The sequence below is a fragment of the Patella vulgata genome, chromosome 9 (genome assembly GCF_932274485.2).
Source record: "Patella vulgata chromosome 9, xgPatVulg1.2, whole genome shotgun sequence".
NCBI lineage: Eukaryota > Metazoa > Mollusca > Gastropoda > Patellidae > Patella > Patella vulgata.
The window spans coordinates 12,621,150-12,636,172 of record NC_065887.2 but is presented as its reverse complement, the minus strand read 5'-3'; the positions used below and the strand labels follow the sequence as shown (position 1 = coordinate 12,636,172).

General features: G+C 34.1%; 1 protein-coding gene across 2 annotated transcripts; it reads left to right on the top strand.

The window, feature by feature from the left end:
• Positions 1 to 111: 111 nt before the first annotated feature.
• On the top strand, positions 112 to 9,344 carry LOC126832445 (cyclin-Y-like protein 1). Of its 2 annotated transcripts, XM_050563217.2 has the most exons (9): positions 112 to 375; positions 625 to 1,056; positions 1,666 to 1,743; positions 2,782 to 2,834; positions 3,390 to 3,596; positions 4,715 to 4,834; positions 5,547 to 5,713; positions 7,046 to 7,208; positions 8,944 to 9,344. In XM_050563217.2, exons 2-9 carry the CDS (start codon positions 879 to 881, stop codon positions 9,064 to 9,066), a joined length of 1,089 nt encoding a protein of 362 aa, XP_050419174.1. In that variant the 5' UTR covers positions 112 to 375; positions 625 to 878; the 3' UTR covers positions 9,067 to 9,344. The 2 variants fall into 2 exon arrangements, with proteins under 2 accessions (XP_050419174.1, XP_055959290.1); XM_056103315.1 differs by lacking the exon at positions 112 to 375 and having other exon boundaries at positions 604 to 1,056.
• The last annotated feature ends 5,679 nt before the right edge of the window (positions 9,345 to 15,023 follow it).

The window sequence follows — 15,023 nt, the reverse complement described above, 5'->3', positions numbered from 1 at the left end:
CACAGTTTCGGAGTTTGTTTACTTCCGCTTAGTTTTATCCAATCAAAATAAATCGAAACCATTTCTTCAGCATGTTATGATAATTTCCGGTGTAAAATGGGCCGGCAAAGAAGTTAGTCCAGCTGAAATAATTTCAATATAAACATTTATTTGTACCCATTGAACAATATCTGATCTGTGTGTTTCGTTTAAACGTCATTAATGAAGACAACTGTACGTTATGTGTTTCATTGTGAGGTTTTTTAACAGTTTACGCCCACACAAGCTGGGCAGGTGCTCCAGTTGTCAATCACTGTCTGCAACTTCAATGATTCACTAGCATTCCAGTTAACACTAGAATCATTATGTCAGTGATGCTCAACTGATCATTAGAAAGTAAACAGAAAATAGTAATTTTCTATACATGTATCAGATTTATGAAATTAAATTATTTACATATTTTTGTGATTAAAATAGACATCTTGTCATATTAATTGATTGCAAATCTATCTATGAGGCTAAAGTACAGGCAAGAAAGAAGTTATTAATAAATTTAACATTCAGTCTTTGTCTGCTGTTACAGTTAATAAATAAATATTGAACAGTAGAAATTGAGATCTTGATAATCATTATTTTGTGGAGAAGTACAGAGGCGTTCAAACGTACCAGTATCTGATAAATGATAAGTCAGTCCACGGGTATTAATTGTTACAGCACAATGTCAGACAATAGTTTGTGCACGTAGACATGTAGGTGTCTTGAGGAGTTAATTCAGGGACAGTGCCAGTAAAAACTTCTGTAATCCAACAATGTTCTGGATCACCAGTTAAACCTGCCACATCCATAGTGTCAACTCTTAATAGTTGAGTTATATTTGGAAGAGAACGTAATCTGCAGTCATGGGAAACAAACAAGCATGTTGCTTCGCCCCCAGTTCCAAGGATGGTGGAAGGAAGTACAATCGAGAAGAGATGTATCAACCGTCTCGTGCTACAGAAGAATCACAGATGTTACAAGTACCACAGAGTGGAGCAAATGTAGCAGCTGTACCACACATTAGTGAAAGGGAACCAGAAGGTACATATTATACAATGTAAAATCAAAACTCTTTGACATACATAGCTATGATATAAAGAAATCAAATGAATTTCGATAGTCTTTACCATACATGAACTTATGAAGTCGTTGAAGGAAGAAATCCAAACCATCTTAAAAATTCCCTCTTTTCCGAATAGATTTGCATTTTAGAAACTTGTCTTAAATATAGAGTGCGCCAACCATCTTATCTTGGTTCACAACACCAAAGATCCAGAACACATAACCCAGATAAATAGCGGGTGCCCCTTGTTATCGGTGTCGCAACATTTCAGTCCCTCCACCTTTAAGACTCCACACAAATGATGGTTCGGACTATGTCAGACGTTTTATGTATCGATAATTGATTATTATTGTAGCAATGGTACAGTGTACTTGACAATCAAGACTATCTTGTCTAACTAAACGCTCATAACTTAACTCAGAATAAAGTAATTTAACTGAAATTTTCATTCATTTTTATTATCTATTTTGCAACTATTATATCAAAAATGGCTGGCCTTTTATCTACATGTTTAAATCTTACATATTAAATGCACCTTTAACACTAAAAGTTTTATTACTGATTGATATCTGTTATTTTATTTTCAGAAAATGATTGTGATCCATCCAATAATCCTTATGCCAAGCCGTTGTTTGCAACACGATCAGAAATTGAAGTGCAGAAAAGTAAGCACTTTCTTGAAATCTTTGTAATTATATAAACAGGAATTAGCAGTTTTGCCTTCTTGGCCAGTCATACATGTATGATTTGTTTGTGCAGTTACATGTACATTTGTATATCAGGTATGGTTTGCGCGTAATTTATTGCCGAGATATAGATGTTTTATGCATATAGCATTATTTATACATTTAAAGGCTCAGTTCATTATTTTGATTTTTGCTGAATTATAAAATTTTTGTACGGCTTGATGCACGCTAAATATGTACTCAGATTGATTATTTAACATTTAATTAAGAAAACAAAATCAAAATACCAGCGCTAGATCCACCTTAAACTAGACCAATCAGGTTTCTGCACTACAAATAAAAAATGGCAGAGTCTTGTTATGCTTGAGCAGCATACATGTAGATCGATGAAATTTCAATTTATCATAACTTTGGATGCAACGAAAAAGAACCCCTGACAATTGGAATTCGAAATAAGAGTAGATCTTAGCACCACTATCCGTGCAAAATTTCTCTCATAGCACACTGCATGATGTATACCTGTCTTCATTAGCCCAGTAGGAGCAGAACAGTAGGACGTTAAACACCATTTCATTTTGTTTCATCGTCGGCATAAAATGCTGTATGTTGACCAATTTTCACTTCATCATACATGTATCTTTATAAACACTACAAATGGAATTTAATAATACGGATATTCCTTTTACAGATTCAACTTTCACCATATTAGTGGCATTTAGTGATTGTAGACATAACGTCAGAAGTAACACAGTTATATGGGAAAACAATCACTGGTTTATTATACACAAGCACAACGTTTCGATAAGTATCCTCTTATCGTTATCAAGCACAATGACATTTAGTAAACTGGAGGGTCTATATATATATATATATAAATATATATATATAAAGAGGATAATTATGAAACATCGTGCTTGTGTATAATAAACCAGTGATTGTTTTCCCATATAACTGTTAGTTCTGTCCATCATATTATTGTAGTTTGCAGGAGATTAACAATCCAATTTTTTGTTTTAGATAATAAACGAAGAAGTCAGCTCATTTTCACATCTGAAGGTCAACACCGGCATGTAAGTATTCACCAATACAAATAAACAAAGCAATTGATCTACGTTGATGACTTGGACAAGAGAGACATATGCCTACCCTTTATAATGAAAATGAAATAATCACAAACACAGACAGGCTTGGAAATAACAGTTTAGTTGTGGCTGAGAAACTGATAGGCACTTCTCTACTCGTAGTAATAATAGTAATAATAATTAAATCTGCAAGCAGTACTAAACCAGCTTTCAGGAACTAGACAGGAAGGAATCATACGATAGTCTATTCATCAAGTTATCCAACGTTACGACACCTGACGGAGAAATGGTATTTTCGCCAAAAAAACATCCATTTTTTGCATTTCTTTTTAAATTTTTGAATTAGTACTAGTAATAACCCATGAAAAATAATCTGTTGGGAAATATATTTCAAACATGGTAAATGATTCATGAAGAACTCCCCGAAACCTGTTCTACATCTGGAACAAAACCTGTAACTTGTAAATTGATTATTTTGGACTCTTTTATTTTTGTCATTAGTGTAATAATTATTTTTGATACAACAACATTTTATGATTTCAGATTGATGAAACTGGACAATTAAGGAAGTTTAGTTCTTGTTCGACTATTTTCATTGATGATTCAACAGTTTCACAGCCAAATCTGAAGAACACAATCAAAGCTGTTGCTCTTGCCATTTATTTTCATATCAAAAACAGAAACAAGTCCCGGAATGGACAAGAACCTCGAACTCTCATCATTTTTGATGAGAAGAAGTTTCCGTTATCTGTAAGTATTGAGGTGACATCTGAAATAGAAATGAATTGTCTAAAGCCTAGCTCACAAGCTGCAGTACGCGCTACAATGGGCAATCTACAGGTAGAATTTTAATTAACCCGTGCACGAATCTTAAGCATCACTTGCGTGACTTGCAGAAGATCGCAGGCTTGAGCCTAGACCACAACTCGCTGTACACACTACTATGGGCAGTATACCCATACACAAGATTAAACGATACCTGGGTTACAGTGGTAGAAGATCACAGACTAGGCGTAGAGACTTTTAGTCCTGCACATACAAATTATTCACCCGGTTTCTTGCGACTGGTCTGCTAGCTACCAAACCCACGAGCCGTGCATGTCAAAACATGTACTGCGGGTTGTGAGCGAGGCTTTACTTTCAGCAGATGACGTATTAAATACAACACAATTGTTTTATTACTATAAATAAATTATAGGCCTTTGTCAATGTGATCATCTAGTTCCTTATACCCCTATTCCCCCCACTCAACCATATATAGGCCAAACAAAATTAAATTTAAGTTCTTCAGTATCTTGATCGTTAAATTACCACTTGGGTACCATGTAAGATTTTTGTTTAAAACAAATACTTTCTGTTTTTTAATTATTCCCCCCCCCCCCCCTCCGGCCGAAGGAATAACCAGCAAAATTTAAATAGGTGCTCAGGAAGGAAATGAAATGGGGTTTTACGTCCTACTGTTCTGCTGCGACCTGTTTAATGAAGACAGGCATACACCGTACAGTGTGATATGACGGAAATTTTGCCTGGACAGCGGCGCTGTGGCCTACTCTTATATTAAATTCCAACTGCCAAGAGATCATTTACGTGCATGTTATTATGTACATGGTACCTCGATTTCCCATCCCATCCAAACAACTATACATTGCCAGGCCCTCTATCTTGCACCACTGACAAAGAGAACCCACGCCAGAAAATCCTGATGACCATTCTCTGCCAAACCAATGGTCAAATACAGGACCTCCAGATAGCGCGTTAACTTCTTACTCACTAAGCCACTGTGGCTCCGTGTTCCAGAAGGAACAAAAGTACATATTGGTATGACCTTATAACAATTTATTAAACTTCTAACTATTTCTTTATTTCAGAAGGAACCTGTTCAGGATGACTACAATAAACGAGACCCGGAACATAAAACTATTTATAGATTTGTTCGTAATTTATTTAATGCAGCCCAGCTGACTTCTGAATGTGCAATTGTAACCTTAGTAAGTTGAGTTTATTTATCTAGATATGTAACCTTATTAAGTTGAGTTTTATTTATCTAGATGTAACCTTAGTAAGTCAGTTTTATATATCTAGATGTAACCTTAGTAAGTCAGGTTTTATATATCTAGATGTAACCTTAGTAAGTCAGATTTTATATATCTAGATGTAACCTTAGTAAATCGAGTTTTATTTATCTAGATATGTAGCTTTAGTAAGTTGATTTTATTTATCTATATATGTAACCTTAGCAGTTGATTTTATTTATCTATATATGTAACCTTAGCAGTTGAGTTCAATGTATCTAGATACATGTATGTAACCTTAGTTAGTTGAGTTTTATATATCTAGATGTAACCTTATTTGAGTTTTATATATCTGGATTTGTAACCTTAGTAAGTGGAGTTTTATATATCTTGATATGTAACCTTAGTAAGTTGAGTTTTACGTATCTAGATATGTAACCTTAGTGAGTTGATTTTTATATATCTAGATATGTAACCATTTGTAAGTTGAGTTTTATATATCTTAAGGAATCTTTCACTGCTGACAAGATGGATTATTGAATTTTCGTGTTATTCTGTGTTTTATTATGTAAACAACTTTTAAATATCCTTTGTATTGTTGAAGATTGTATGATTTCTGTACAACTTGACAAATTCATACGATCTAGCCCGAGGGAGATAAGAAGATAAATTATTGCCTATATTTTAGGTCTATCTGGAACGTTTGCTCACATATGCCGATATTGATATAATGCCTGCTAATTGGAAGAGAATTGTTCTTGGTGCCATTCTACTGGCATCAAAAGTATGGGATGATCAAGCGGTGTGGAATGTCGACTTCTGTCAAATACTTAAAGATATTGCAGTTGAAGATATGTAAGTGTCTTTCAGTTTATTCGATATGCTATATTTATTCCATTTCTTTATTTCATGGTGGACCATACAGATAAAGAGGACCCGGAGAAACCCACGAGGTTGGACAGGCGACCCTACTCCTTGTCATGTACAACCGGGGAATCGAATCCATGCCAGTTGACTCAATGACAAATCATATGATACAACACGCACGTGCTAACCATTGGGCCATTCAACCCCCCTTTTAATCCAAATAAGACTGAGCATACCTCAGAATTGAATGCTGTGTTTAATATGTTTGTCAGACCTTTTATCGAAATCTTTGTGAGTCATGTAATTCTAGCTGGTCATATAAGCGTTTAATGTACATATGGCAGGCATTGTCTAATCCCTTTAATATCTAAGCCATCCAATGTTCTAGAGAATTGATTATATATGGGCTTGTCATTTGAGTAAATGTTTAAATAATAATTTATCTAATATTTAAAACCAGAAAAAATCCCAAACAATAGTCATGCTTCCTCTTTATTAACCTGGTTAATTATTCAATCTGATTAAAACACAGATCCTATTTCGTTTCGTTTTTATAGTTCAAAATTTCGTTTTACTTGTCTTTGCTACACTTGGATCCGGAAGACTTGTTATTTAACTCGTGTTCTGCTTGAAATGAGGGGTCAGCCAATCAAATGGTCTGTCGAATCGAGTGTTTGACCTTTTTTGCCCGGAACTGTGGGTAATCCACTAGTAACATCAATGCTGATTGGTGAATCAAATGTCTGCCGTCATAGGTCAAAAGTCGGTCTTTTGACCCCTGACATGACCTATCGCCATAACTTGTCAGATCTTCATGTAGTGTAGGCCATCGAAAGTATAAAAAACGAAACGAAATATAGATCTGTATTTTAATCAGATTGGTCAATTATTCAGATATATCTGATATGGCTACTATTATAATCTACTAGCGATTGATTCGGTGTAGCACAGGTATAGCCATGAACCAGAAGTAGCATAACTCTGAAACCGGAAGTGGTAGACCATCGTCTGATCTGAGCTACCCTTATACACCAAACTTCAGTCTCGGGACAGCCCTAGTGTAGCCACCAACCCTGACCAATTGTCACAAATATAAATATAGATAAAGGCAAAGTCAATATTCCATACAGAAAATTCATCTATTAGGATGTCTGGGTTTGGATAAGCCTTATGGTTAGCCTTTTATCGTGTCCTACATTGCGTGTGGAAATTTCCAACCACTCCAACTGACTGACCTCCCAAGCTAAAAATAGGACACTCCCTAGATTATTAGCAATGGGGAATATTTCTTTAAATAATTAATTTGTTTTCTTGTTACAGGAATGAATTAGAACGACAGTTTTTAGAAGCCTTACAATTTAATATTAATGTACCGTCAAGTATTTATGCCAAATATTACTTCCATCTGCGAGAATTAGCTGATGCTCATGATTTAGTCTTTCCTTTGGAACCTTTAAGCAAAGAAAGAGCTTTGAAATTAGAGGTGAACAATTTAAATATCTATGATTTTTGACATTTGTAAATTATGTAATTTTCTTTCCGGAATTGAATTCTCCCAATCCCCAAAATAGTGACAATCGAGTGAAAAGGGGTATTTCAGGCTACAATGCATGCGTCGACTGGGTAAGTAAATATCTCAACCAACCATGCAGCCGAAAATATATTCACTGTGCTTAATTATGTCACGATTCTACTCACACCACCTCCATTGTTGGGACTGACATAACTGTAACAGCACTTAATTCCACGTCACTCAATTGCAATTTTGTCAATTCAGGTCGTTCTGGTCTGTGAATCGCGCCCCCCCCCCCCCATCAACTTTCAAGGTTGGAAGTCGAAAGGGAGATAACTGGATATTAAGAAATCCTGGCATATTTCTGTCATCAACAAGCTGGTTTGGTTTGTTAAACATGCATTATGCAAGAGCTAAATCTGATTATTGCAAGTCTTAATTTAGGCTTCAGATGTTATAGAAATTATAAATTAGATCTTTATTTAAACAACAAGACCAAAATCAACTCTGTAGACCCACGGATGGCTCGGCTACAGCTCGGATTTTAATAGGATTTCACTAATTGATTAAATCAAATAAGGGATAACCTGATGAAAATACATCAGTTAGATCGAGGCTAAATGATAGAGTGTACTTAGCGAGGCCGCTGTAAAGCATTTCGGTATGCCATTGAAAACTTTACTTGATAATCGAGATATGTAGGTGGAGTTAACGCCTGTCAATCAAACGATCAGCGAAGGTGAAGACACAATTCGCTACCATTTCTAGGAAAATATTACAACGATGATAACTATGTTCAGAATAAAGTAAATTGACTGAATTTTTCAATATATTCTTCTTTCATCATCTACTTTTGAACTGTTATAGCAAGAATGGCCAACTCTCTATAAAAATCTCCCATAATGTATCTTTAAATAGCGCAGCATTTACCAAGGTTAGATCTGTAACAAAACAGTTGAGTGTTTGATCCTCACTCTGGCTGTCTGACGTCCATCAATAACACACTTTACACCTGCATTCTCGTAGTCCCCCGTCTTCATTGGCTGGGTAAGAAAGCCGTTGACTTGCTAACCTAGAGGGCTTCGAGTATGCCCCTTGATGGCATGAAATTCTGCATGTTGTAAATGACCTCTGTTCTAAAAAAGATGCATTGGAAGAGGTATATCTGTGGGTTATACTTTCTCTTCTGCCCTTCTGTATTTAAAATAAGGAAGATCTTCTGAAATCAGAAATAAAATGAATAAGAAAAGGCTGTCTTGAGCTCTTAGAATGCTGGGGAATGCTCGATTGTTAGTATGATAACATCACAAATTGCAATCGAGTGACACAGAGTCCAGACATGTCAGTTCAGTCAGTCCCGATTACTGAGGTAGTGGGAGTAGAATCGTGATGTAATTAAACACAAGGGATATGTTTCATCTGTCATGGTTGGATAAAATATTTTCTTATTCAGTCAGCACCAACTGTAGTCCGAAATGATTGTCACTATTTTTGAGATTGAGATAATTCAATTTTGGAGACTAAAGGGAGATAATTTCTAGTCTCGAATGGCAACTTTGCTGTGTGAACTGGAGCAGTTAGAACATATGGTGTTGGGGAGATTTAACTATTGTACAAGATATTTTCAGACAAAAAGATAGCCATGCACATTTTGGTAAATTTCATCCCTGTAGTATTATTGAAGAATGTGTTTTTGTTATTTTAGGCTCTATCAAGTGTGTGTGAAGATAAACTGAAACTGTGGTCCAAGTCAAATCACCATAGATCAGGTAGTTTAGACGGAGGTAAACCGTCAAGACGAACGAGTAGTAAAGCTATACTATCGTGACGAGAACTTTGTCGACTTAGACATCGAATACTACGATCACATATATACACAATTATTATTCTGTACAGCATGAAATTACTGCGCCAAATGATCGACCCATCTGTTGTCTCTGATTTTTTCAAGGAATCAGGCGCTCTGATTTTTTCAAGGAATCAGGATAGTACTAATTTTGAATTTTTGCATTAGCTCAATAACGTGCATTAATTTCATGTTATTAAATGGTCTGTTTTACATTTAAAAAGATCTGAAAACATTTTATACTCATTTCATTAGTTGACGTCCATCCATCCATTCATTTTTTTTTTTTTTTTTTAGAAATTTCATTAAACTTAATACTAACAGTGGTGATTCTTCAGCATTCATGTACGCTTGGCCCCAAATTCACAAAGAATTCTCAGACTTAAGTTAAGAATTTACTCAAAATTGTTTGCCTTATTTTAACTAAAATATAGCCATTTATAAAACTTTTGTTGTTTTAATGTATCAAATACATCAATAAGAAACTATGTGTAATTTTTTGTGTTTCTGGATCAAAGATATTTCTCATAAACAGTGATTGAAAGTTGAGTAAATTCTTAATTTAAGTCTGAGAATGCTTTGTGAACTCGGGGCTTGGTTACATATGAAAATTTGGAATGGAAATTAAAGTCTCTGTTCTTCATTTGAGAGTTTGTGAATCCCTTGCAGACTAAATTATTATGAAATTTAAATCGTTAAAAGGAATATCAGTCCGAACATGGTTCAATTCTGTTCGGCTTCCTCTACAGACGACAGATGATACATAGGATATGGTCAACAAGAACCAGCAACTCCTATGGATGTCCTGGAATCTTTTGGTGGGCCTCTTTTAATTCAAAATAATTCTCAGTCGGGAGATTATTTACTCTTAAAAATTTTAATATTAATGTTATTTAATCAATTTGAGTATGTTTTAACGTGAATCAATCCATGGAAAATTTGGTATTTACAAAAAAACGCAAATAATGTACAGAGACTTTAAGTCATTTCTTCTTTTCAAATAGAAATGCTTTATTATATATTTCCCTCTACTCTAGTCTATGTATTTAATCATGTAATATTAAACATACATTATGCAAGAGCTAAATCTGTCTATTGTAGGTCTTTCTTTAGGCCTGAATTGTTATCTAAATTAATAATTAACTTATCCAAACCATAATCAACTCTCGATGTCATCGCTAGCCTGCAATGTTTATTGGATTAGGATACCATTTGCTACTCCACTTTCATTCTTATTTAATCATGAAATGGATAATCGAGAATTTGTTTTTTATCGTTCCAACTTTAGTAATGATGATCGAGGCTAGGCCGAAAATTCGATCGCTTAAATCTTGGTTCAGGGTGGATCAATTTGACTGAAATTTTCAGCAAATACCCTTTACATATAGTTAGAACTGCCAGCTCTTTATCTAATCTCCCATAATGTATCTTTAATATAGTAAAATTCCAGTATTTATAAATTCCTGTTTACCCTCCATGTCATGATAATTCTATTTCAAATCTTAATGGCTAGTTTCCACCAGACGCCACAATGTCCACTTCACTATAAATATGGTTTTACTTTAAAAATTGAAGTGAACAACAGTTTAATTGATCCAGGCCCACCGAGTGTGTCCTGACACAACCACCCGAAAACGAAAGAGATTTATTGAAGTTATGTCTATAATGTCTGGTGGAACCGCAGCCTTGATTCAGCAGTGACGGCACTGGAACACAATAGGACTTTACAAGTTTATACTAACCCTTTCATTGGTGCAATTTAATGAAATTTTTTCATCATTTTTACGCAAGATTTGATTGGTTCTTTTCATTTTCTGCAACTAATACCTTTGCTTAATTTTGATTTGATCAAAACACAAATGAAACGAAGAACGGGATAAATACAGATTTTTACTTGGTTCATTATATATTGAGCATTTATCAAAATATAACTGTGCAGTCCGATTTTTTTTAATATTGATAATTGTTTTGTCACAAAGCTATACAAAGGGTAAATGAAATTTTGGTTTAAAATCAAATATTAACACTTCATTAGGTATAGTTCAAGCTGGTGTAAGATGTTTCATATTAATACATACATAAATTAATTCTTCATGGTGGCCAAGTTTAAGAATTACAACATTTCCATATGATCTCCACAGATTAGCTCTTAATAGCCCTGTTTTATAATATTGCTGTCTAATTTTGATCAACAAGTCATTTTTACGAATTTTTAAACAAAGATTTGATATTAGACGAATGTGAAAGAAATTTATGCGAGATACACAAGATTAAATGATACCCAGGTTACAGTGTTGTGTATTGTAATAGCATTCTCATACAGGGTGTGAAATCAGCAGAGGTCCAAATTAAAGTAGCAGTCACATGCTTTTCAAATATTGAATTCGGTTAAACTGATACCTCTATTTATCACCCAATTATACATTCTTCAGTAGATATCGCTTGTGTGATAAATTTCATAATCAACTGCGATATCTCTTGGGGAGATATCGCTTTACTTGCATTTGATTGGTCAGTTAAAAAGGAACTACTTTTTTGTATTTTCAAAGAACAGTTCATTTTTTATTAAAAGTAACTGGGTCAATATAAAGGACTTTGCAATGGTTGAATTGCTGTCAAAAAATGATGTATCACTACGCCGTAATGTAATCAGGTTCAGTAAAAGTGAAGTCTATAGCAAAGAAAGGATTAGGTGACAAATAAAATCTCCTCATCTTTTTTGATATCAAAAAATATCGACGAGTGTTGATATTTTTTGATATCAAAAAAGACTCGTAAGAGATTCTCTATACACCGTTTTTAATGCATTTCCAGACACTGTAAATCTTTGATAACAATATATTCTATTGGATCTGTTTATTTTTTTTTTGATCATTAGCTGTATCCACCCTTGTTTTCTTTCATCTCACTTTAAAAACCATTCACTAGGGCCCTGATTTGGTTTTCAGTATTAGAGGGTATTATTCGATAAACAGGGCATAACACACAAATATCAATATTTTAGCATTGATTAAAAATTTACTGTGTAAAGTCTCTTAATTAAATTCTTATTGTACAAGGCATGTTTCATCTTTTTACAAAAGATGAGAGATTTACATGGCAGAGATTGAAACATTCAAAGGTTCTCACACTCCTTGAAACTCATTGAAAAATGAAAAAGTGATTTCCAGTACTGAAAAATCCTGGAAAAACAAGATTACTCTTGGAAAATTAACATTTGTGGTTTCGCTATATATTTTAAGATATAAAACTGAACGTTGTCATCAAATGTTTCTCCAAAATTTTCACGAGTACATGGACGTAAATGTTCTCCAAGCGTAAAAAAATACATCATTTGTGTAGAATTCTATACGGGGACTCCTGGAATCTGGTATATAACTCCTGGAAAACTCCTGGAATTTGAAGTGTTCTGAGTTGTGCAGGGTGCATTTGGATTTTTTGTGTGATGCACTTTATATAATTCTTCCTTTTATTGCTCACTTTGCCACAATCCGGTTTACTCCCTCTGCTAAAGACCCCTACGCGCAAGCGAATTATGTAAATAAAATTAAACCATATGTTAGTCCCGAAATGACCTAGTTTGTGTCGAGTGGACGTTAAACCCCATTTCTCTCTCTCTCTCTCTTTGCCACAAGTATGATTGATATATGTTAAGTATAAAGCAAGAATATTTGTAATATAAAATTATGTAATTGTTTCACTGGTAAGTCACACATCCTTTCCATTGTTGATATTGTAATAGAGTATGGCTTAAGTTTATAGAAAATCTCTGATCGATTTATTAATTGATCATGAGCAGACATCAGTGAATTTGTCCAGAGAATTTGGTTTAAGTTAACAGAAAAATTTGGCCGACTTTCTGATTGATTCACTAACATATCATGATTCGTGGGGTTAATATAGCATATGTTATAATATGCACATTGTGAAAGTATTTGTTGTAAAGATATTGTCATAGTTACAGACACTTTATAGTAATATGTACGATGCAAATGAAGAGTATCTGTGTTCAGGAAATGTAAAATATGCACTTAATCGCCACATAAATGCATTAAAACTGTTGTGGGAAGCCTTTAAAGATGCATTATGTAAGATTTAGATAAAGAGTTGGCTGTTTTTTCGATAATAGTTTAAAAATAGATTATGCAAAATGAATATATTGAAAATTCCATTCAAATTACTTTATTTTGAGCCCAGTTATCACCGTTTGAAGTTTTGATAAGATATGGCATAGATTGTTTATTATCGTTGTTATTTGAGACTTGGCCTCGATTCGACATTTTTAAAATTAAATCATGAAATAGCGACCATGTTTCAATCCATTTAAATATCCGCCATCCAACGATCTTGAAAGTTGATTATAGGCTTGTCATGTGAATAAATATCTAAATAATAGTTTGTATAACATATGCAGCCATCATAAAGACCTGCGATGTGCAGATTTAGCTCTTGCATAACGAATCTTTACTTAGCAGTTTTACAATAAACAACTTGGAGAAATTTCATCATTTTATTGCTCTAAAATCAATCAATGAAAATGGCTTTTTAAATTTGTTATTTCTTAGTTACCACTGACATCTATTCGTTAAATAACAGGAACGTCAAAACACTTTATAACTCATGGCTCATATTCACAAAAAAGTTATATCTTTAAAGCGATACCTATATAACGTCAATAATTATATCATTTCAAAGAAATCTAATGTTTTGCACTGCCATCTGGAGGTACTCTTAAGGATAGTAATTTCAAAGACTGTTATGTGACATTCATGCTTTTATGTTGTTCAAGTGTGTTACAAGGAGTAGGGTCGCCTGTCCAACCTCGTGGGTTTTCTCCGGGTCCTCCAGTTTCCTCCTACTTTTAAAGACCCCTACGCACAAGCAAATTATGGAAATACAATTGAACCATATGTTAGTCACGAAATGGCCTAGTTTGTGTCGAGTAGACGTTAAACCTTCTCTCGTGCTTTCAAAAAAGTCTAGCTTAATGGTGCAGTATTTAAAATTTAAGATTCCTTAAAAAATAAATAAAGCTTCGTTTTTAAACTAATAAACAAAGAAATTTGATCAACATGTCCCTTGATCTAATGTAACCGAAAATGTAGATTTTAGTTATTTTGAAACGCCATGTTAATTCGAAACAGATTTTTAATCTTACAAATAAAATCAACATTTTTGTGAAAAAGAGTCCAAGCTGTGATGAAATGTAAAACTATGCACTGTGAGAATTAGATACTTTCTGAGTAATTTGACCATTCTTTAGAAAAGATAATCAGAAGCTTGTGGTCTGTTGTGGTCTGTTCTATAATAAAATGACCAAATCCCCTCAAATTTGGCAATGTTGTAGTCTAATAAATCTTTTTGGGTTCTGTTCTATGGAGCTGTATCATAGTCTAATCTAAAGTTGATATACTTGTTGATTTGTTATACTTATGTCAAACGATAAAATGAATTCCACGTTGACAATCAGCATTTATTGTTTGCTGTAATATCTAATAGTTTGTATTAAAAACAAGTTTTAAGAACAAGGATCCAAACCAGTGATGGGATTTCGCCCGTATATTTTGGACATGTCTGACGCTATTTTCCAAACGTCCTAAATTGTTCGACCAGGAATATGCCCAATCGGACATCAAGACATGGTGAATTATATTCCAAACATTCTGTTGATAAACGTAAAACGATTTTAGTAACTACTGCGGTGATGAAAGGATAAAGGCGGAAAGGAATGGTATAAATATGAATAACAGGTTGTTAGACCCAACAGGTCATGTAATAAACTCCTGTTTTATTCCACTTAAATCTGATGTACTTCTATCAAGCACGGCTACACAGTGAAAAGAAAACATTGTTGTGGCTACCATTCCTGGATTTGAAGGGCAGATATGACATGAAAACGAATATCGGTTAGTCGTTTACATACTTAGTTACACTATCTT

What these genes read in the sequence shown, in the direction of transcription:
- LOC126832445 (XM_050563217.2), top strand. Translation starts at nt 879, where the DNA reads ATGGGAAACAAACAAGCATGTTGCTTCGCCCCCAGTTCCAAGGATGGT. An exon ending in TAGTGAAAGGGAACCAGAAG is followed by an intron (nt 1,057 to 1,665) that starts GTACATATTATA and finishes TTTTATTTTCAG; the next exon opens with AAAATGATTGTGATCCATCC. An exon ending in GATATTGCAGTTGAAGATAT is followed by an intron (nt 5,714 to 7,045) that starts GTAAGTGTCTTT and finishes TTCTTGTTACAG; the next exon opens with GAATGAATTAGAACGACAGT.